Source organism: Apteryx rowi, unplaced genomic scaffold, assembly GCF_003343035.1.
Source record: "Apteryx rowi isolate R43461 unplaced genomic scaffold, aptRow1 scaffold_68, whole genome shotgun sequence".
In the NCBI taxonomy this organism is placed as follows: domain Eukaryota; kingdom Metazoa; phylum Chordata; class Aves; order Apterygiformes; family Apterygidae; genus Apteryx; species Apteryx rowi.
Window position 1 is genome coordinate 39,827 of NW_020450960.1, and position 23,409 is coordinate 63,235.

Here is a 23,409-nt window from a genome sequence, read left to right on the forward strand (position 1 = left end):
GGGGGGGGGGAACGTGACCAGCCAACTGCGGTGTGCTGACTGCATTGCTGGCAGTTCGTGCGTTTATTGCCTTTGGCAGGCTGTTACGGGAATGGTCAAGATATTGGAGTAATGAAAAGGCAGTTCCCCTCTCCTTGCCCTGTTGCGTTGTAGACCTCTCATGAGGCCAGAGCACTTCTCTCTATGCTTGCTCGTGGAAACAGAATTATTTGGGGCTCTTGCACGGCCAGAATGCTTGAGGCAAAACATAAAATGGTCTCTTAAAAACGTTCTCTTTAAAAAGATCCTTTCTTGAGTAGAACTTGGAGCTTCTCCTAAATTCTGTGGATTTAAATGACTAAGTATCCATATTTGAATAGGGCAAATATTTATGATACACTTTAAGCCTTCTCTGACTTTCTGTATTGCCCACTATCTCTTAAGTTTTTTTTTTTTTTTTTGAGAGTCTTCAAATAGTATGTTAAGGAAGTCCATTAACATCCCTGCTTGAGAAGTATGCTGTTTAAAAAGAGAGCAATGGATTTAGTATGTCAAGCAAATGGGTTTTATGCTTAAGACTGTTGGCCTAGAGTGTATGTAATACTTGATTTCTTGTAGATGCGTTTGTATTATCATGGTATTAAGCATCCTCTGTGATGGCAAAACACATCTTCCAGGCAGTGGCATCCTCTTTTTGTTTCTAACTTAGGTGCTTAGTTTAAAACCAGGGTGGCTGTGCAGTTTGGACATCAGAAGCTGGCAGAAGGACACCTAAGTCCCCTGTAAACATTACTCAGAAGTATTTATAAAAGCAAATGTTGTCTATGGCTATGTGTGTGTTTGGGGAAAGTATATATTTTCTAATGATTTCTAATGGGGAATTTTCTAATGATTCATGGGACTGAGTAATCCACATGTGGAGTTGGTATGTATATGGTTGGTTTTATTTACACTATCAGGGTACTGATGCTTGTGCCTGACCTGCCTGGCACTCTGTCCAACAGAACCCAGATCCATAAAGATTATTAGTGAAGTGATGAACCTCATCTACTCTGACAGTAGCCATTTAGTTGTCTAATTGTAGCTGTTTAGTGGAGGTTTGCTTTTATACTGCAAGTTACAGAAGTGCTGATGATGTCTTGCAGTTCAAAGATCTAGCTGAAGCAGAAATAATAGTTTCTGAAGTGAGAGTCTCAAAACAGTTGGAATTCCCATTTTGGTGGTGAAAGCTAATGCTATGGTTGCATGTGGAAAACGCCACATTTGTCCAGGCTGTTCACTTCTGTGTTCTGAGCTACAACAGCCTAATGCTGTGGGTAGGGGAATCAATGCAACTTCTGAGTAGCTGTTACTGCTACTTATACAGTCAAAGGAAACAGGTGAAAATCTTGTTAAACAGATGTTTTCTATAAACGTGGAACTCAAACTTGTATGCCTTCTGACTGTTTCTGACTGTTGGTACCTGCTCTAAAATTTAAGTTTCATGTACTGCTTGCAATTGCTGAATGTTTTCTATTTCCAGTGTTGGTAGCCTTATATGAAGAGCCAGAGAAACCGAGTAGTGCACTGGAGTATCCTTTTTTCTCTTCTGTGAACTGTTCATAGAGATCTAATGCAAATCACAAATGGTATTTTTGACTCCTAGATGAATTGGAGATACTGGTATGGAAGACCTCAACTCAGAACATAACTTTTATATGTTTTAGTTAATAATAGCAGTCTTGCAAGTGGCTCTTGATCAACAAAGTACAACAGACAATTGGAAACTCCTCTCAAATTGAACTAGCTGCTTCTAACAACCTTAAGGCTGCTGACATTTCCAGACCAGTGTTTTTCTGTTGCTGGCTGCTGTTTATCACCAAAGAGTTTTACAAGTACACGTAAAATTCTTCTTGGCTGACAACCGCTCTGGTCAGAGAGCTAATAGGAACTCCGGCAGGATGTAAGAGAGCCATACAGATCAGTATGCTGGCAGTTACAAAAACAAGTTTTAGGCTATTACAGAATGTTGTAGGAGACCTGCAACATCAGATTTGATTACACATTGTGTCTGTGGTTTCTGAAGTCTCTTCTATTTCCTGACACTGCTTTATTTATTTATTTTTATTTTTTTTAACACAAAAGGGCAAAAAAAAAAAAAAAATTCAAAGCTTTTGTTTCTTGCTGTTTCTAAGCAGCCTGCTTTTTTGGCTATTTCTTCTCCTGTTGGTTATTCTCTTTTTACTCTTCAAAACATAAGCTGATATACTATCATCCTTTGCATTTAAAAAAAATAAGATGGGTGTAGCAAAACATTTGCATTTGTCTTGTACTTAGTGATGCCTTCATTTTAGGAATTCGCTGACCAACTTTAAAAGCTTTCTTATTTTTGTAACTTATTCCTGCAGGATAAAAAATACTGTAGTAATTTAAATGGTTTAGTGCTGGAATAAACATGCCAGAAATTGCATTAACTTAGACAGCATAACTGGATTTTAGTTTTAACACTTATGATTAACTGAAGAAATACTTAACATCTGAATATCAGCTTTCTGAAGCATCATCTAGGAGCTTCAGCTCCTGAAAATCCAGAAATAGAGGCACTTCGCTTGGAAGTGGCAGAGATGAAAGAAAAATATGAAGCTGTGTTGGAAGAGAATAAAAATCTCAAAAGCAAGGTAAAAGTCTACTTAGTGTTCCTAAGTAGTTCCATATTTCACAACAAAAAGAATACTTTGATACTTACAATACAGCTACCTTTCTTTCAATGTAGTAACCAATGAATGCTGTTGCATTATTAGCCTCGTGACTGAGAAATATTAACTCATTCCTGATTTCTACCTAGTGAAGACTTTGATGGGGAAGAGACTTCTTTTCTGTCATATAACACTGCTAACATACATGCATATATATATATATTTATGTATGTATATTTTTTTAAGGGTCAGTTAATCCCATATCTTCATTTGATCCCATCTGGATGTTTTAAAATTGTTTGATTATTCTATAGCTCATGCTTCCACAAGAGCTTTCTTTTTAATAATAATAATAAAAAACCCTAATATATAAAACTTATATAACCATAAAAGCTTTCAAAAGGCTAATTGAGGGAGGAAAAGTATATATTAGTTTGTGTCCCTACACCTGATTGTCATGTGGCATGACATGACCAGTGGAGGCACCTTATCCATGCAGAACAAGTAACTTTCACTTCAACTAAAACTACTCTGGTATGCCTGTATCTGCAAAGAGAGTGGATCTGAAGTGCTAGCTAATGCAAACCTATGCTTTTATGGGTCTACAGGCTGTCTGAAACAGTTCTGAGATGTGGACAACTTCCTCCTACCTCATGGTACCAACTGTAAACCTAAAACACTAAAGAAGCAAACCCTTGCTTCTAGGGTTATAGTATAATATAGGATAATAGGCTATTAGTATAGCTGAAACTTACGTGCCACTATGGACTTTTGTGTGTTTGAGAAGTATGGCTGTTCTCATACATGAACTTCCCTATAGTTGTTTATAGGAAAAGACCACCACAAGTTCTATATTTATGTAGATGATAGAAAGTATGTGAGGGAAAGTCTTTCATGTCTCTTATGTAGCTGCCTTAGTTTGGGGAGAAGGGGTTCTGGGGCATTACCCCTTTGTATTTCTCTTCTAGAGTACCCTTTTGCTTTCTCAGTAATTCTTTTCCTATTTCTGTAGTTCCAGGGAGTCCTTGCTGTTACACTTGTTTGTGCTGACTAGGAAAAATGGCCAAGACCCTGAAGCTTAGGGGGTGTTGCAATAGAACACTTGGTGTAGCTGACTTAAAAATGCAACTGATAGTTAGTGGATGTGTGAAAGTATCTTAACTTGGGTCTTCAGAAAGAAAATCTTTTAAAGAAGTCAAAACTTGTTCCATAATCTTTGGGTTACTTGATATGTTTTGAGGTGTACCTGCAGTATTTGGTGCTGCTTTTTCAAAAGGGAAATTTTCTGCTTACTAACAACATGTATCTTGACATGCTGCATTGCAGGGACTTTGGAGCTTGCCTATCAGAGTGTACACTGATGCTAGCTCATGGTACCAAGTAACTTTTTTGAACTGTTATTCCCTACCCTGCAACCTCATAATTTCTTAAATGGTAGAACTAGCCTATGGCTTGTAATTGAAAAAATAATTTGGTACCTCAAAACTGTTTCACAGGCACTATTCTCTTACTTCTTGTGTTTTGACCTTTGTCCCTCTTTGAATGTTCACTCTTGTGTCACTTGTTTTCCGATATTAATGTATTGTTTTTTCTTTCTTTCCATTATCTTCTACCTGCATTTCTGAAACATAGTAGAAGTTAACACTGAAGGAATACAGAGCAGACGACTGTTTAGCCTTTTTTTGAGCAGTCCTGTCGCACAAAATGCATCCCTTTTATCATGCGTTTATTGGTAACTTGAATCATGTCCTAATAGGTGTTCCACCTCAGTTGGATCATTATGTGATCTGTTCTTTTTCCTTATGTTTACTGGTCAGAGTCTCATGGAATTCAGGTGTATGCGGGAGGGGGGAACAGTAGTTATGTCCTTCATGAAAAAGGAGACTGACTTCAGTTTGTATACTGGTAATCTCTTGTGGTTTCACAAAATGCTGATTAAGCAGCTCTTGCTAGTAGCATAGCGATTGATCTAATTAAGTGTTGCTGCAAGGAACACATTGGTGTATTAATCTGTTTTCATAAGATGTTTTTTTTGAACTACCTAGCAATTTGTGGGAGAGGTAAAGAATCTTAAGAGGGGAAAACTAGACTGGCAAATTCCAGAGGCTCAGTCCTAACATTTGAGCTGTTTTTTTTTGCAGCTTGGGCTTGTCTTTTATGAAGATGTTTACTTGATTTCAGTTGCAAATGTGTTCTTGGAAATAACTTTGCAAGTAAAGGTCGTACTTTAATGCACACTTGTCTAGGCCATACTCTCCAGAAAGCATAATGAAAACTAGAATGATTTCAGGAAATGTTAGGTTGGGTACTGTTGCTATGACAACTACTTCAATCATAGTCTGGTGAAAATCAAATAATATAAGATACTAATCAACATCATCTGCTATTTTTGATTAAAAGTACTTTCTAAGATGCAGAGCAAGAAACAGTTAAAAACTAAGTGCAAGACTGATGTTTTAAAGTGTATTTGCAAAACCTCCTCTTTACAGCTGCAGGATTAGACAGTGCAGCAAGTCAGTGTTTTGAGTGAAGGATTATTTTGTTGCCTAACTTGAAAATGGACTTGCATACGTCAATGGTGAATTAGAATGCACAAATAAGTGCAGCATTACTGGGAGAAAATGTGTTTTTGTTTTTTTTCCACTTAATACAGAAAGTTTATCAAGAATGCTGCAGCTAACTACGTTCCTCTTTTTAAATCCACAGCTGGCTCAGTATGAACCACCTCAAGAAGAGAAGCGTGGTGAATAGCAATAGTTTCTCCTTTAATGCCTTGACTGAATAAAGGGCTTCCTGAGAACCGCAGTCCTGACTTCTTTTGTGTGTGTGAACTCTGCATGTGTACTTAGTTAGCTCATCTTCTTTTAAAAAAAAAAAAGTCAGTATCATGAGTGTGCAGCTATCTTTGTGTAGCTAAAGCAGCAACTGGTGGGTTCAGGCATACTTGCCAACCTTTTTTCTTTGTTTAAGAAATGGTGATGGTTATGACAAACCTGAAGCTGGTAGGATAACTGTCAGATCAAGCGTTCCGTAACAGAATGGATATGGTTGTGTTAAGTGATGGACATACCACATTGCTGGAAATCCAATACCAACTGAACTTACAGTTTTTATTTGCGTAATGTGTACCTACTTCTATGTAGTTCACATCTACAATCCTGTTTCAGAAACCGGACCTTGGAGAGTAGCTCAGGATACCACCTGGATTGTTCTTGACAGAATATCAAGTTCTTACTTCTAACAGCTAGATGTCCTGTGCAATTGGAGTGAGTGGAGCATATCATAGTAAGACATGGAGAGTTTGCCATATGATGCATATAATGTGGAAAAGAAAATCCCTAATGCCAGTTTTCTAGGCATGGCAGACAATCCAAGAGGTGTGTGTGACTTGTGATTGCTCATTTACCTCCAGGTTCTGTGGCCCCCATTTCTCTGAATCAACTTTGCAACTCTTCTCAAATGCAAAGTTATCCTTCACAAGAGAGATACATCTCAGAGAACAACATTTTTCTCCTTTCCTAAAACTAGGTACTGTATTTTTCCTGCCATGGGTTGCCTTTAAATGAGAGGGGGGAAAAATAGCCATTTTATGTATTGGATCTACTTGCTACTAGTTCAGCTTTTTTATAGGATGAGTATTGCAGCTGGCCTACAGGTGTGGTAGAATGCAGCAGAATTTTTGTTAACATCAGTGTGCAAACTGAAATCAATGGCTAGTGAGTATAATTACTACTCTGCCTCTTCTTGGCCCAAAGACCAGAAGAAAACAAAAGGAATAATACTGTGTTCAATTAAAGAAAGACACTAAAAGAGCTGAGGCTCCCTTATAAGGGAGGACCTGTTGCAGCATGTGACACGTGGAAAAGATAATATTGTAGAAAAAGCATTGTACAGCTAAATGAGTGATGCAGGCAATGGCAATCTTAAGCGGAGAGAAGTTGAGAAGACTTCTTAAGTAAGACCTACTCTGAGCAGAAGCAGGCAGGTAAGGTGATTAATGGCGGTAGTTACAGGTCTGGAAGGAAGCCTTGGTCGAGACCTTGGCGCGGAGGGCAGTAAAACCCACTTATTTCTTTCATTGCTACATTCAGTTCCATGTGAAAACCAACCACTTCTGACCCTGCTGTCTCAACTACTCTTCTCCCTTACCCTGTGGAACTGGCCTTATTACAACACCAATTTGAGGCTTGGGAGCCTTAAATCTGGATTGTAGTAAATGGCTAATGTTTGTTAAAACTCCATTGGAAGTGCTTATCTGTGCAAATGACGCCGGTAGAATAGTAAGGAATACTTAACGAACACGCGGCGCCTAGCCCTATCTGCGCACATCATGTGCGTTGAAAAGCGGGCGTTTCTTCGCTGTAGAAAGCGCCTCAGCCTCCCTTTACGCTTCTTTTGCGCGCCGATGTTGGCTCCGCAACGGCGGCGCAGTGCCGGCCTCCTCCGCGCAGCGCCAAGCCCGGCCCGCCCCGTCCGCTCACGTGCGGCAGCGCCGTCAGGTGATCCGGGTCGTCTGACTGGCGACACCCTATCTTGCTGCCTCCCTGAGCCAATCAGCGCCGCGGAGCTCGGTGCTCGCCAATCCGCAGAGGGCTGCGTGGAGTCGGGTTGGGTTGGGGGAGCGGGGCGGCGCCGGCGGCTGGGGGGGCGGCAGGCGCGGGCCGACATGGCGCTGCAGTTCGGCGCGGCGGGCGCGGCGGAGGAGCCGGCACTGGTGGGGGGTAGCTTCGGGGCCTCGGACTCGTTCCCCAAAGACTTCGGCTACGGGGAGGAGGAGGAGGAGGCGGAGCTGGAGGGAGGCCCGGGGCCCGGCTGGCCCGGCGGCGGCGCGGGCGGGGCGGACTCCAAGCCCCGGATCCTGCTCATGGGGCTGCGGCGCAGCGGGAAATCCTCCATCCAGAAGGTGAGGGGCGGCTGGCCGCGGCCGCCGCTCCGGTGGCGAGCGCTCTCGGTTTTGTGTTGCTCTGTCGGCAACTTCTCCTTTTCCATGCGGTGGTGTGCGGCGGAGCTAGAGCGAAGGGCGTCTGCCTCAGGTCGGCTGCCGTGGCGATGAGGCTGTGCAGTGTAGGTCGTAGCCTTTGTAGTTCTCCATCTTAACACTTTAAAAGTAAAAAGCAAGGATGCTGGCGTGAAATTTGTCATTAGGTGTTTTCTTATACATATGAAAACTCAGTGCACTTCCGGTGAAGAGTTGAGCTGCGGAGGAAAAGATGGTGTTTTATGCTACTGTTTTGCCTTTTAATCCTTTGAAAGAGACTCCAGCTTCTGTGTCAGCAGAAAGGCAGGCTCTAGTTTACTTTAATACTCTAGCTCAAACGAAGCTTTTTTAATAAAAATAAGAGAAAACTGAACATGCTCAGGTGCATTATAGCTCAGGAAAAGCCTAGTGCTAAGAATGATCCTTGTTTCTCTGTTCAACTTTTTAATGTACAATCCATATTACGAAGCTCTTCTGTGATGTTTGTGGGAAGGAATTGTTAGTGAAATGCAGTGGCTCACAAGCTCTTGACTTACAGGCCTTGAACCTGCTTCTAATGGAAGTGCAGAATCCTTCAGAGCTTTCCTTAAAGGTTTTATGCAGAGAAACCTTTTGCAGATATTGTAGTATAGCAGGTAGGAATCTGCTTTTAGCCATCCTGTGCAGACTACTTACTGGTGGCTTTTAATCTGATGACCTCTATCTTTTGCTGTACACATATTCCTTTATTTGGATAGAGTTTGCAAAATGTACTGTGTCTGTTAGAAAACTCTTCCATTGTGCTAATCTGAAATACGACAGACTGGGCTGTCATTGCGTTTTGGTGTCTCTAGTTATCCCTGCACTATTCAGCCCTAATGCCCCCACTGTATGTGCAGATGCAGTGATTGCATTGAAACTGTTCCTCTAAGCCTCCAGTCATGTGAATATGACAATTGTTCACTAACTCTCATTAGAGATCTTATTACATTGTCCACATTTTTGATCTGTGAATCCTAAAAAGGTAAAGCTAGGGGAAAGCAGTATCACCAAATTTCAGCTAGATTCTTAGACTTTACCAGTCATTTTATAGACATAGTTTTTTTTTTTTTTTTTTTTCTAATGACTGAGGCTGATAGCATCGGTTACCTGAGCACCAGTTAAAGTAGGTGTACAGTAAGGGAACAGTGTGACATTGAGTATACAATAAGGTGTGGGATTTAACTGCTGTAAGGTTGCAGACCTAGTTTGGGAATTAGAAGCTGCATTTCTGTTACCCAGGAGTTTGTGCTGGTGCCTGAGTGAGCTACCACGGGAATAATGTGAGAGACTCTTTTCTGGAGTAGCAGGAAGTTTCTCTTCCTCAACAGCCTCCCAGCTTTTAGATCTGTTGAGTTCAAAAACAGTCAATACCAGACCTGACCCTTCTGTCTGGGGGCTAGTTGTTCACCTTGTCAGAGACTAGAGAAAYGAGCAATAATCACTGTATGAATTTGCTTTGGGGGAATCTGGAAACTTGTGTGAAAGCAGTTAATTGCTATACCATTCCAGCCTTCTGCTGAGTGCAGTGTTATCAGGAGGCCTTTTACAGCAGACACTGGTGGCCTTGGGGAAGGACTTCTTGCTTTGCTTTGGTCAGGTGGATTTTCTAGACTGAATATTCAGAATCAAAGTGAAGTTAGGAGATGATCTTGGGAATGTGACTGTTGCTTCAGTTCATAAAATGTTTTTTTTGAGGGGGAGGGGCAGACTTGCAATTTATGTAACTGGACTTAATGTTACTTAAAGTTACATAACAGGAACCTGGAGATGGTTAAGATGGAGTACCTGATTTTGATTTTTGTCTTAACTCGGTCACTAAAGTTGCTGATCTGCCTTCATTAGAATTATCACCAGTATATTATTTTCCTTGTTTGTTTTTGGGGAAGGAGGGTATGTGTGGAAAAACCTAAAGCAGCAGCTTGCTTGGAGCTGCTGTATTCCTTTCACTTACACCTATTTTTCTTTAAAGGTGTTAAAAAGACTTCACAAATTGAGGGAGCAGGGAGATAGTCAGAACAGGGCAATTATCTAACATCTGTTCTGTAGCAGTCTCTAATGCTTCAGGAAATCTTACAGCAAGATGTCATGTAGTACTCCTTGTAACTAGTGAATTTCTCTAATAACTGCATGTTTTCCTTCCACTCTCTCCACCTGCTTCCATTCCTGCCCTTCTGTGGTGCCTTCCCCCCCTACCCCCACCCTTCCTCTGGGAAGGTTGAAGCTGAAATTTCTGAGATCATCTGGTTGATAATGGCAGCCTGAGAAATCCCATAAATTGAAACAAGGATTCTAGACAGCATGAAAATGACAAAAACATTGTACACCTTACTGTTGTTAGGGAATCCTTTGAATGTTGCTTTTTGTTGTAACCTGTGAAGCAGATGTTCACTTCCAATTAGTAGATTCTCAAAAGAATCTTGCTGCAATACTGTACCTTTTCTCTCTTTTCAGGGCCCTCCTCTCATCTGCCTGAGCAAATTCTTTAATGGACATCAGGGCAATAGAAATAGTCTTATATTACCTCAAGAAAAAGGGTTTTACAATGTCTGGGAAAAAAAAAAAAGAAAAAGGAGTTTGAAAACCCATTCTGCATTTGGACTTATAGGTAAAGGTGCCTACTTTTATGTGCAGAATGATCTCGTGCTGCAGTGGAGAGACTGGCTGGTTACGATGGGCAAACTGCCTGCTTCAGTTGTACAGGATCTCATTGACGCATACTTTGTGGTCATTTGAGACAACTCCCAGTGGAGGATTCTTTCCTACAGGTTTTTTGCACTGTGAAGACTCCTGGAAAAGTTCTGGCTCTGTTGTTGCCTCCCTTCTGAGGAAAAGAATACGGTTTTATCAGCTATAAGCCAGTTATTTATGTTTGCAGACAAAGTGTCTGCAAAGTGTCAAAAAAGGGAAATTATCCTGGATTTGTTATTTTTCTTAGTTCTCAGCAACCTGCAATTCCTGTGTTACCTATTCTTACTTCTTGTGATTTAGAGGTGTTGTTATAATGCACCTGATAAGGTGCCTCGCAATGGCAAGGTTGTTTGATCATGTGCACTTGTAGTGTGGATGTTGTGGAAATCGAAACTCTCACTTGAAGTATAGGATTACTGTTTCTCTGGAGGTCAGGAAAACTTTTCTTTGCATGGGTCCAGAGAACATTTCAGCTAGGGTGACACTCTGATTATGACTGAACTCTGATAGGTAAAAACAGGTGCTTCCTTGGGGAGTGCATTCTGAGATGAATGTTGTTGGGGGAGTGAGCATGCTAGACAAGTTCACCTGATTCACCTGGTGGTTCCCAGGGAGGGTAACTACATAAAAATTGAGATAATTATTGATTTTAAAAAAGAAAAAAGCAGAAAAAAAAGAGAAAAGTTTGGCACTCAAGAAACAAATCAAAAGCCCTGAGAACTTGCTGATCACAGCAGGTCAAACCTGAACAGGAAATTCACAAGGCTTTAAACAAACAAACAAACAAAAAAAGGAGTGCATTGTAAAGGGTGCTCAAGCTGACAGTGAAAATTTCTTTAAGTACCATAAAAGCAGGAAGACTTGCCAGGGAATTGATGAGACCATTGAATGACAAAAATGTAAAATGAGCACTTGTGAATGGTTAAGTTGTAGCTAAGAAGCTCTACAGATTCTGAAGAGTTTTTCTAGCCTTGTCTGCTCTGTCTGTGTATGCCTTGTGTAAACTGCTAGGTTTCAGAGTTAGCTGCATGCTTCCAGTCAGATTCTTCCACAGCCTTTCTTTGCTTTATCAAAGTTGCATAAGCTAGTAAGACTAGGGATAGCTATTAGGTATTAAAAATGGAATTAGATCAAAACTGTGCCCTGGTTCCCCTATTTAGTGTAAAACCAGCTGGGGAATATTAATTTGAAGAAACACTTTGCTTTGGGAGGGAGGGAAAAGGGAGGTGATGACATTGCTTCTCAGACCCATCTGCTTTAAACTTGATTCACTATTTCTGTCCTGCTCCCTGTGAGTTCCAAAGAAAGAGTATTGATTTTCAGAATCCTTTAAAACTGTTCTTCAAACCCTGGGGAATTTCTAGCCCTTGTCATACAGCTGGTACCCATCTGAGCACTGTTCTCATTTTTCCATACAACTGTCTTGCTGTCTTAAACCTTGTTCAGATCTTGGGTTCCTCACATGTTTGCCTTGAGCAGGTGAATTTCTTTCCCCTTGTTCTTAATCTAGTTTGATGTATTTGTACCTCGCTAAAAAATCCATTAACTGTGCTGGGTTTTTTTTGTTTGTCTTGTAGTATAGTGTTTGTTTGACAGAGAGTGCTGCAGTTGGTCTCTTTAATGGCTGACTTCTAGAATTGTGTGAAGTGTGTGTGTGTGTATATAAACAACAGTGCTTCATAAATAGCATCTTGCTTTTTGCTGTCTTGGCATTAAACCACCTCACCAGCCAGGGTGACTTTTGTAATATACAGTTCAGTCTCTTTAGTATAATATTTGCTGTTTAAGAAGATTGCTTTAATTACAGGCTGTTCTGCTATGGGGATACATGCTTGCATTTGTTCAGGAAAGGGCTAAAATCCCAGCTGAGGTTTTTGAGTACTAACAATTAGTACATTTATCATCACTGCAGCTTAACTATTTATTGACTAGCGTGGAATCTTTAATCTTCCATTTAGGACGCTTGAAGGGAGAGTGTCAACAGAGATAATTCATTTGGCAACAGATGGCAAACTACCTAGTTATTCACATATCTAAAACTGAAATCTATTATTTTTGTACACTTTTATTGTAGTTCAGGAGCAGTCTGATTATGTGGTGCCAAAATACTCAGTACCAGACTAAAAGCAATCCTAGAAAGCAATTTCTAGGACTGGAAAGGAACTGTTCTGAAAGCTTGCAGTTGCTTAATATAGCAGATTTATACTTGATGATAATTGGCTATTATAGCAAAATTTGAAAATACTATGTTAAATTTACAAGGGAAAAAAAAAAGGGTTGTCTTTGTCTTTAGGTGGTAGCATTATTTAGACTTGTAAAAATGTTTAACTGAATTCAGTTGCCTAGTTCTGCTCAACAGTACATTATTTCCTTAGCTGATGCAAGAAGCTGTCTCTTCACCAACACAAAAAAACCTAGTAGCTGTAGGATAGTGTAGGATAGCTGTACACTTTAGAATGGACAAACCTTCTTGTAAGATTTAAGTCACAGAGCTTTTATCAATCTATTTTAAGACAAAGTCAAGACTATAATTAGTGTTCTTTTAACAGGTGGTATTCCACAAAATGTCTCCCAACGAGACTCTGTTCTTGGAAAGTACCAACAAGATCTACAAAGATGATATTTCCAACAGTTCATTTGTGAATTTCCAAATATGGGATTTTCCTGGACAGATGGACTTTTTTGATCCAACATTTGATTATGAGATGATCTTCAGAGGAACAGGTGCTCTAATATATGTTATCGATGCCCAGGTAAATACAAATCACTAAGAACAGCAAAGTTTTCTTGTGTCTTTGTGTGTGTGTGAGGAATGATCAGGAAAGCAATAATTTATATTTTTTTGGTAAATTCTTAAAGCATCTCTTATGTATGGAAGTGTGTTTTGGCAACCAAACTTTTGCCATGTGATTTAGTTTTGTGAATTGACTAGGTGGAACACACACTCCCAGTGAAGAGAGTGGCAAAGGACAAGTACTCTGAACTTGTCCCCTTCCACTGAGTAGTGAGAACCTGCTGTGCTAGATAGCCTGAATAATCCCCTCCCTCTTCCGTTGACTACCACAGAATTCTTTTAATAACAGCACACTTCTGACCTCAGTCTCATAGAACTGGTATCATTAGGTATCTGGCAGCTTCTAATGAACTTAGGAGGTAACTCTGTTAGAGGGTCCCTGGTTATTGGGACTGTCCTGATGATCACTGCTGCATTCTGCTGGAGCTGAAGTATAACCTGCCTGTAAGGAAAGCTTCTTTAATACCCTGTGGAAATTCATCTTGTACTATGAAGCCATAGGGCCTAGTTTTGTACAGCTGAGCCTTATGTAGCTAATGAAACTTAATTTACAGAACTGAACCTAAAACTTGCTACTTGGTTTTCTGATTTTCCAAAGTATTCTTTTCTCCCATGCTTCTGTTTCGGTACAAAAGTAAAATGAAATTCTAGTACTGAATTATTTTATCCTTGTGCAGAACGGAATAGTTATTGGAGCTAAAGCCATTTTATTAATTCCTGCCAAAACTGATTTACAGGATGACTACATGGAAGCTTTAACAAAACTCCACACCACAGTTTCTAAAGCCTACAAGGTCAATCCAGAAATGAACTTTGAAGTTTTTATTCATAAAGTTGATGGTTTATCAGATGACCATAAAATAGAAACTCAGAGGGATATTCATCAGAGGGCCAATGATGACCTTACAGATGCTGGGCTTGAAAAACTTCACCTTAGGTGAGTGAGACATTCTGGCATATGTGATCTTACTGTTGCTGATATGTATACAGATGAATAGCTCTTAGTTTTAATAGTGGATTGGAACGAGGTCTTGTTAGTTCCTTAAGACTGCGCAGACTCTTATTATAAAATGTATCACGATGTTTGGCCAAGTCTCAGCTGTTTAGTTGACTAAAATAAGGCAAGCTTCAAAGTTGGTCTTGTCTTGCTTTCAGGCAGCCTAACAGGCCAAATTTGTACATATGACCTAGAGAGCCAGGGAAGAGAGGGGGAAGCTGCCTCTCTCTTCTAGTACTGTCTACCACTGACTTTTCAGTATGCTTGTTTTTAAAAGCTTAGTCTCTTACTTGATATTTGGGTCATTGCTTAAGAATCTTGTACCGATAAGTTTAAAATGATGTATCTCTCTGTTTTTACTGGTGTCTTGAATCTCATAGAGTGTTAAAGTATTGCCAGTATTTCAGTGCTGTGTGACAAAGTGGAGAGACCGGAACAGGATTTTAAGAGATCTAGTTAAGCATTTAAGTCTTTTGCATTAAGCATTCTGTATGCAAAGTCTGTTGTGAAAATGTGCTCAAATTTCTGTCTCTTCTCCCATCTCATGGAGAGGGGAGAATCTGTTTCATGTACTTATTCAGCAAAGAGGTTCTTGATGTAGCAACAGCAGAATACATTTGTGATAATGGATCCTGGTTAAAACATCAGGCTTTGAATGTTAGAAAACATAGCTTTAACACTTCTATTTCAACTCTGATTATATTTTTGAATCTTCTTACTCTTTTTTTTTTCTTTTTTTCTTTTCCCTCCCCGCTCATCTCAGCTTTTATTTGACCAGTATCTATGACCATTCAATATTTGAAGCCTTCAGTAAAGTGGTACAGAAGCTAATTCCGCAACTGCCAACACTGGAAAATCTACTAAATATCTTTATATCAGTAAGTGTTAAGCTAACTAATCTAAGAGAATTCTAAGTGAAACCTTTGGAACAGCAGGGCAAGTCCTTCTGCTAAGGAACATTGGCTAGATCTGTGTTTGGGAGATTCAGGTGGCACTCTGATATTGGTGTACTCTGCTGGCACCATTGTCTGCATTTGAAGCTCTTTATCAGAGCTAAATTGTATTGACGCGTGTGTTTTCCAGGTTTCTCAAAATACTGACAAAGCATAGTTTGACCAGTTATAACTGTTGATACAGCAGGTTTCTGCCAACACAGCATACTAATTAGTCTGTTAAGGCACTTAATTATGTAATGTAGCTGTGCTGGCAAGAGATTTTTTTTCATGACATGAATTTGGCTTTAAACTAAAGCGTTGATTTGATGTGACCTGTGAGCCATTTGCCCTTGTTCTTATAGTGTTTGTGGAGGTTATTCGTGACATAAGATTTTGCTGTGTTATGCTTTAAATGAAATAAAATATGAAGCCAGGGACAAGGCTGAAGTAGCCTGTCTTTCATCTAAGCTATGGTTGTGAAGCTGTTGCAGGCACAGGGACAGCACAGAAAAAGATAGTTGGGATTGAGAGATATGTGGTTCAGAAGCATCACCCTATGCTACTGCAATGCTTGTTTCCTATATTGGTAGAGGACTCTAATAACCCAGTCCAGTAGATAATGGGCGCATTTATGGTACTGAGCAGCAAGAGCATTAGAGAATCAAGTGGGACTCTGATGCCAAAAGGATAAGTTGGATGTCTTCAAGACGTTACCTTGGGTACACCGACTGGCTAGGAGGAAGTGAAAATAAATGCTCCTGGTATATAAACAGAAACTAAGCTTTGCCAGAAATCCATAGTGATAACTTATATGAGAACTCACTCACTTAACAGCAGAAGGCTTCTGAAATTATGATGAACACATGCACTATGTCAAAGTGCTCAGTTACAAACGGGATAATACAATTGTTTTGGTGCTCTTCCTTATTCACAACAGCCATAATATGATACTCTTCCTGGAGTCATAAGTTTAGAAGCTGACTTTATTTGCTCTGCATGTCAAGCTACAAAGCAGCTGCCTCATATAGAAACTAAATTGCCAAGACACTAGAAATATGTGTTGACACTTATATTTTACTACTATAAAGTAACTCATCTCCGAGTTTGCTCCAGCAGGTAAATGTGAATGTGTACCTCTTCTGGTGTTAACAGAATCACGAAAGGTGAAAACTGCCAAATTTGGGTTCTGGAAGTATAGTAAAAAGTAACCTTAATTATGATCTGGTAGCTTATAAGCTAAAAAGAATTCTAATCAATCCCAAGTCCTATTTTGTCAACTAGAATGTGATGTTGGTATGTTCTACAGCAACCAGGGTACTGTATCTATAAACTATACACTTTGCTGTTTTAAGCCTCTAAATTGGTTATGTTTAAACCATTACCTGCTTTAAGAATGTGAAAGTGTATGACTTCTACTGAAGATAAAATACAGTTATCTTAAAAATTCATCCAAATTCTTTCTCTTTCTGAAGAATTCAGGCATTGAAAAAGCTTTTCTCTTCGATGTAGTCAGCAAAATCTACATCGCAACAGACAGTTCCCCTGTGGACATGCAGTCATATGAGTTGTGCTGTGACATGATTGATGTAGTGATAGATGTTTCCTGTATATATGGGTAAGTGATGAATACTCTTAGGAAAAAAAAAGTCCTTAAAAGTTGTAGAATAGGTTGCAAACTATGCAAGTGGTGTTGGCTTCGTCATCCAACAAGATGCTATCAATTGGTCTGTAAAGCACATTCTTTCTGCGAGTGATTAGAAAAAAACTAACTGATTAGGTAGCTGGATTAAGCATACATGATCAGTTTGTTTCCTTCTCCTTCCACTCATGTCCCTGGAAAACCATTTGACATTTCTGAAAGCCAAGTAGTTAATGTAAAATGTGAATACTGCTGTGTCACATTCGGCATGGTAGATGTGTGTTAGCACCTACAACAATTGGTAATGATAACATACCACAGCTCATTAGTATAACTTGCAATCACATTGCTCTGTTACTTCCCGCTATCTGGACAGAGTACCTTTTGCCAGGTCAGCTCAGCTTTTGTTAACTTTCTCTGAGGAATGCATGTATTTTTATGACTGAATTATAGTTCAGAATGGTTTTTGAAGTGGCTCTGGAGGAGTGTTAACTTAATTTAGAACTGTGGTTGTAGCCTGCTAACAAATTTTGCAATGCTTACTGGCCTGTCTCCTGGATGGTCAACCCAGGGTTGAGTAGTTTTTTGTTTTGTCCTGTTTTTTACAGGAGTGGGCGCTTAGGAGTAGCTCTGCAATGCATCTATTGCTTCAAAAATTATTTAACCAACATTAATAATTTGCAAATATGAAGTGGTATCCTAATCTTTACTTGTAAAAACAGGCTGCCTTAGCTTAATGGAAAAACAGAGGCCTCCCTCGCCCCTCACTGGCTGTAAAGTTTGTCTTCTGTCCTTTTAGCTGCAAGTAGTCATTGTATGGCCTGAAGTGTAAACATTCTAAAAGCAGGAATGTACTGGCTAACCCTTCTCTCTGGAATGGCAACTTTGAATCCTTTTGAGGGGCTTGTTCTGTCCCTGCTACTGCTCTTCTTTTGTGTTCCTATGATACCCAACTGAAGTAGTTAGGAGGGTAACCTGTGGAAATATGTGGAACTAGCATCTTATGTTTAACCTCCTTTCTATTCACTTCTCTGTCATGCTGTTAGATACAGGGAAGTTTATTTTTTGTAAAGTGCATGCTTATACTTCAAACTCTAACTAAAAACTTAGTAACAAGCATTATATTAGCCAGAAAGCTTATGGGGGGGGGGTGAGGAGTAGGAGAGAGCAATATTTATTGTAATTTTGTTTGTACCTTTTTCCTATGCAAGGCTAGCGCTTCTCATGTCAGACTAGTTCTATTAGTCAAAGTTACAAGAGACCGAACAGGCCAGAGGTAGCACTTGGACTGGAATCTCCACTGTGACCTCAATTATCAGTATCTTCATAAAGTAAAAGAATGTGGACAAAGGAAGCCTTTGGATTAGTTTACAGAAACTAACTTCACTGTGACGTCACTTTCTTAAAATTGCATAAAACTCCTGTATTAGAATCTTCAAACCAACCATTTGATATCGTACTGTGGTAATGCAAATACAATGAGACAGTGTGCTGCAGTGACTTTTTGGTTTGAAGGTAAACTATTTCATAACTAATGTACTATATCCATTAAGAATGCTCAGCTGTAAGCTGGAAACAATATTGCCTAAATAGTCACAGCTTTTAGTTTGATATCAAAAGAATGTGTGCCGAGAGCTTGGTCTTAATTATGTTCAGATAAGATATTTTATTCTAGCAAAGGTTTTTTCTCTGTCTAGGTCTAGCTTTCATTTAATACTGAGAGACTTAAGAGGTGATAATGGTCATACTTATATGATAATAATGAGACCTGCACTGCAGGTTTTTCACTTGCTCACCATTCAGTATGAGTAATATTCTTCCTGCTGTTTCTCTACTGCATTTAACAGGTATTAAATATTTGTCTCAAAGTTACTTATGCATGCCTTACTATATGACAGCTTGGGGGTGCTTTAACTCTTTCTTTCTTAGGTTAAAGGAAGATGGCACTGGAAGTGCTTATGATAAAGAGTCAATGGCAATTATCAAGCTCAATAACACAACTGTCCTGTACTTAAAGGAAGTAACAAAGTTTCTGGCATTAGTCTGCATTCTTAGAGAAGAGAGTTTTGAGCGCAAAGGTAAGGACTTCCCTGATTGAATGGCTTTTATTCAATAAATTTTATCAACTGTAAAAGTTTAATATGACTTTATAAGTCACCTTAGTTTTGTATGACTGAATTTGTTTAATTTCTTGGGGGGGGGTTGTCCCTTGTTAGGGAGATAGTATAAAGAGGTCTTATTTTTATTCTTGTGAGTCATTGCTCTAATCACTGTCCTCCTGCTATAAGATGACTTGCGTAGCTAACCTGGCCTGTGTCACTAGCATCTGCTATAGTAGAGTCAGTCGAATGGAGTAATGCTTATTTTGTTCTGCTGGACAGCTTTCATATTGTGACTAGGTATATTCTCTATTACTTGTGTCACACTAAAGTAATGTTTTTAACATATGACTGAAGAAATCAACAGAGTAAGCTAGTGCAGCAATGTAGTTAATACTTGCAACAGTGTTGAATGCATTCCAGGTTTAACCAAGTATGTAGTTGCTTGGAGCTAGAGTAGATAAAAGAGATTGTTGGTCTTGCGTATGTTACAGGGTAGAAATGAGGGCACAGGCTCTAATTTCAAAGTAAATGACTTAAATGGGGGCAGTGCTTGCCTTGGCAGTCACAGACTGTTCAAAAGAGGAAAAGTAGGTGTGTTCTCTTAATAACTTTGCTGTATTTGATCTTGACAGTTAGGATATGTCAATGTTGCAACCAAAAAAAGTGCATGATTGTGTTCAAGTGACAATCATGATGCCATATCATATTGAACTGATTCATATGTATAAGACAGTTTTGTTTAAGGGTAGAGTCTTGCGTTGTCCCCCTATCTGCTGTTTAATATATGTGTGTGTATATATACACCTTGCCTTTCAAATGAGTACCTTGTTTCTAAATACTGAGAGAGTCTAAATAAATATTGGCATCAGTAAAACTTGACTGTTAAATCTTTTGAACTCTGGTTCATACTAAAATAAGTAGTGAAATAGCTGTTTACTAAATGAAAAATGTTGTTAACTGTCAAGTTCTGTTGATTATATAAATGTGCCAAGCTGAGCACACTTTTTCCTGTCCCCTTCCCCTCCTTCCTGACAGGTCTGATAGACTACAATTTTCATTGCTTCCGCAAAGCTATTCACGAGGTCTTTGAAGTAGGTGTTGCCTCCCACAGAACCTGCAACCATCAAGCAAGCACCTCAAATATGAAAGCAGTGACTCACAATGGCACACCTAGGAATGCAGTCTAGAGGAAAATTGAAGACATGGGACAGACTTTTGTCAGCTCTTCAATCCAATCCAAAGTTAAGTTTTTGTGGAACAAGAGAAGACCAGTCTGAAAGCCTGGAGCATGTTTCACAGGAGAAGAGCAACGCTAACTTTGGAACAGCAGCTTGTAACTCGTGTTGGACAACTGAAACTACTGTAAAAACGCTTTGAGGCCAGTGGAGTTAGAAATGTCAATTTGAAACGAGCTTTATTCCAAGTACGGTGTTTTTGCAGTTCGGAGTCCTATTTTAACAGTCTGGCCGTGACTGAAGGAAGGACTGCCTGGTCAAAGATTACAAACGATCGAGTTGAGTTTAATGTGAAACACTGAATAGTCACTTGCTCAACTTTTTGTTTGTTTGTTAATTATTCTGTAGAATATCCTTTTTTTTTTTTTTCTTGAGTTTAATCTTTTGTCACGCAAGAAAATTGGTGATGTTAATATTTAGGCTTGTGCAACTCATGCTTTTTTGTTTTGTGAGGCTGGTCTCACAAATCATTCCATAAAATTACTTTTGCTCTCCCCAGTTTGCTCAGAGTATTCCAGTAAATTCTGTATTTGTTAAGTGGATGCAAGATAGAGCTCTGTTCTGATGATTCCATGTTTGCTTGGAGGACTGAGCTGAAGCTTCATTTTAAGAAATCTTGATACTTTGCTTTCAGACAACACTTCGTTGTGCACCCCTTTCATTGGGAGGGAAGTAGTAAAACCAGAAATGGCCTACCTGCTCTGTTTTGCAAAAACACAGATGTCTTAAATCTGTGTGATTAATTCTAGTCACAAAACGATTGCATGGTTAACTAAACTGAAATGTCTGCCATCTGTTGGATTAAATCAACCACTTTCAGCTATTTCTGTATGAAGAAATGACCAAATTACTAACTTGTGATAGAAGATCTCTCTTTACTCTCTGACTAATAACCAAGACAATTTCTAGGAAAATGTCTGAAGGTGTTATCTTTGCATAGCAATTAAATATCAGAGTGCTACAGCCTACTAATACCGGTAATTCAGAGTACAGTGATTCCATACTGTGGTAAACAGCTTGTTTGCCACCATGCAATCTTGAGTAGAATAGCATATTCTATGATCTTGTGAATGCTGACTGTCATACTATGGGAAGTATATCTGAACTGTTTTCATCTAATTTATTGATATTACTGCAGATGTCATATTGTACATCAGTTTTGTTGAGTAATAAGCTCAGCTACTGTCTCATACAGATCTTCCCTCTTTTTACCTATCCCTATGTATGCATGGGTGTTCAGAAGCCACTGGACCAACTGACTATACAAGTGCCACTATAAAACACTTCTGTAAGAAGATGTGTATCTAAGTGATATCTGCAACTGATGTATTTCTGTGGTCAGTTATATCCAGGATTGCTTCTATGTTTATAGAATGGATTTTCATTGAGCTATGTAAAAATGAATAGACATGCATTTACATTAGGGTGTGGGCACATACTATGTAACTGTATTTTTTGCTTTGTTTTAAAGATGTTGTATGATACTCAATACATAAAGGATCTGCTCCAAAAATTACTCATGTCAGTAGGAGACTTGGGAATTCCAGTATTCTTGTTCAGGTCTCTAATGGCAGTTGTATTTCTAAATCTAGCCTCGGCCCTTTTTTTGGTAACAGAACTGCAGTTTCTGGAAGTGCAATTTTATGAAAGTGCTGCTGGCTTGTAAGATCAGGTTTGGTGGCTTGCAAGCTGTATCAGTGTTCAGTTACCTCAAGGTGAGAGGAGAAAGAACTGGCAAGATAACAGGAAGTAACAAATCATTCCCATTTGTGTGGTGAGATTTCCATGTTCTGAGTACATGTGTATGTTCCCCTCTTTCTATCTTCAGTCTCTATATGATTCTGTGCTAATAAAATTAAAAAAAAAATTGTAGCACTATTGTTTCTGTTGGCGGGTGAGAAAATTCAATAGAAGTATACCAAAATCAGCCATACGGTTAAAGAAATAAGAAAAATACCTTTTAACTTCACTGATTTTTAGAAAGAATATAAATATATTCTTTCTACATGGGGCTCTAAACATTTCAGCCAACCTTAGCTTTCCTCTTCATTTAAAACTGACTCTGTATTAAATACTCATTTTTCAGAAGACGGTTCTAGACTTGTAAGGAATATTAATGATAAAGTGACTTGTTCTCTTGTCTTGAATCCTGAGCATTAGGTTGTATGCTGAAATTTTGCCTTCTGTTTTTTGTTTGCTTTGCTGGCATTGCCTTTACTAACAGTAAATAGTAGCTTCTCAGAACAGAACACTTCTTCYACTGTTACCAGCAAAAAATCTGAACATTATTAACTCTGAAAGTTAAATTTGTCTCTTGTAAGGAGCAAGATATTTCTCTAGCTTACTGAATCTAGTTTTAACTTCTTTTCTGACAGATTAATACAAATTTAAGTTGGCTTTTGCTGTTTAGGGAGGGTATTACTTAACTTGCTGCTGCTTTAGCAAGGCTGTTCTCAGTTTGCAATGAAATCTTTATGTTGCTGGGAAGGGAGAGGGATGGATAGGGGAATTATGCTTTCTTTTTCCCCTTGTGCAGGGCCCTGTCTCCCCTTACCTGGTGCAGTGAGAGAACCTGTGAGGGGTAAGGGAGGGCAATGACGCATCTCTCCGAATAAGGGACTGAAGTCCTCCAGGAGATGGTCAAGTACGTGCTTCAACCTTCCTCTTTTTTTTTTTTCCCCCCTCTCCTGCTTTTAACCTTGACTGTTACAGCGGCTCTGCAGTCTTTTACAGACAGCTAAGGAGCTTGCGTTTCTAAGGAAAAAAAGGGGCAGAGAATGGGGGGGAGGGAAGGCGACCAGCCTGCACAGAGAAGAAACACCTGGTCCTGCTGAAGGCTGGGGCGCTTCCTTTGCTCGGCACCTCTCGGAGCTTCGAGCTGCCCGGTGCCAGCCGGTGGAGGGAGTGAGCAGCCTTCCTTCCTTTCTCTTCCACCCTGCCGACAACCGCGCCGTGGGTGCCACTGAATTACTTACGGCGAGCGTTGCCTCGCCTCCCCGCCGGGGGAAGTGGAGCGCGGCCGAGCTGTGGCTGGGGGCGGGCGCTGCTTCCTCTGAGGCGCTAATGGCGGCGGCCGCAGCAGCAGCAGCCTTGTCCACGCACGGAGGGGGCGGGGCTGGCGCTTCCCGCCTGCTCCCGTCGTTCCCTGCGGCAGCGCAGGCGTAGTGGGCAGCGGGCGCGCGGCGCGGGGTGTTACGGCGCGAACGAGGCAGTGTCCGGTTGCGAGGTCACGGCGGGTCCGGTCCGGCCCGGGGGGACGAGCGCTAAGTTACCGAAGTCTCGGAGTGTTCCCCTGGGGTCGCAGTGCGAGATGCGAGGCTTTCGGAGCTGCTGGTTAGTCTGAGGACATGCAGCTGATACCGGTAT

At 40.0% G+C, this 23,409-nt stretch overlaps 2 protein-coding genes across 3 annotated transcripts; both read left to right on the forward strand.

Moving 5' to 3' along the window:
* Positions 1-754: 754 nt before the first annotated feature.
* On the forward strand, positions 755-5,459 carry MYCBP (MYC binding protein). The gene is made up of 4 exons (XM_026085937.1): positions 755-778; positions 1,502-1,550; positions 2,507-2,636; positions 5,361-5,459. Coding segments are annotated over exons 1-4 (225 nt in total). The 5' UTR covers positions 755-777; the 3' UTR covers positions 5,406-5,459.
* Positions 5,460-7,285: 1,826 nt separating this feature from the next.
* RRAGC (Ras related GTP binding C) lies at positions 7,286-21,915 on the forward strand. 2 transcript variants are annotated; one of them, XR_003256677.1, is made up of 7 exons: positions 7,286-7,557; positions 12,891-13,094; positions 13,873-14,072; positions 14,896-15,010; positions 16,540-16,682; positions 17,923-18,221; positions 18,636-18,723. XR_003256677.1 is itself a non-coding variant. In XM_026085939.1 (7 exons), the coding sequence occupies exons 1-7, from the start codon at positions 7,321-7,323 to the stop codon at positions 19,993-19,995; spliced, it is 1,200 nt and encodes a 399-aa protein (XP_025941724.1). In that variant the 5' UTR covers positions 7,286-7,320; the 3' UTR covers positions 19,996-21,915. The 2 variants fall into 2 exon arrangements, 1 of the variants encoding a protein (XP_025941724.1); XM_026085939.1 differs by lacking the exon at positions 17,923-18,221 and adding an exon at positions 19,844-21,915 and having other exon boundaries at positions 18,636-18,784.
* The last annotated feature ends 1,494 nt before the right edge of the window (positions 21,916-23,409 follow it).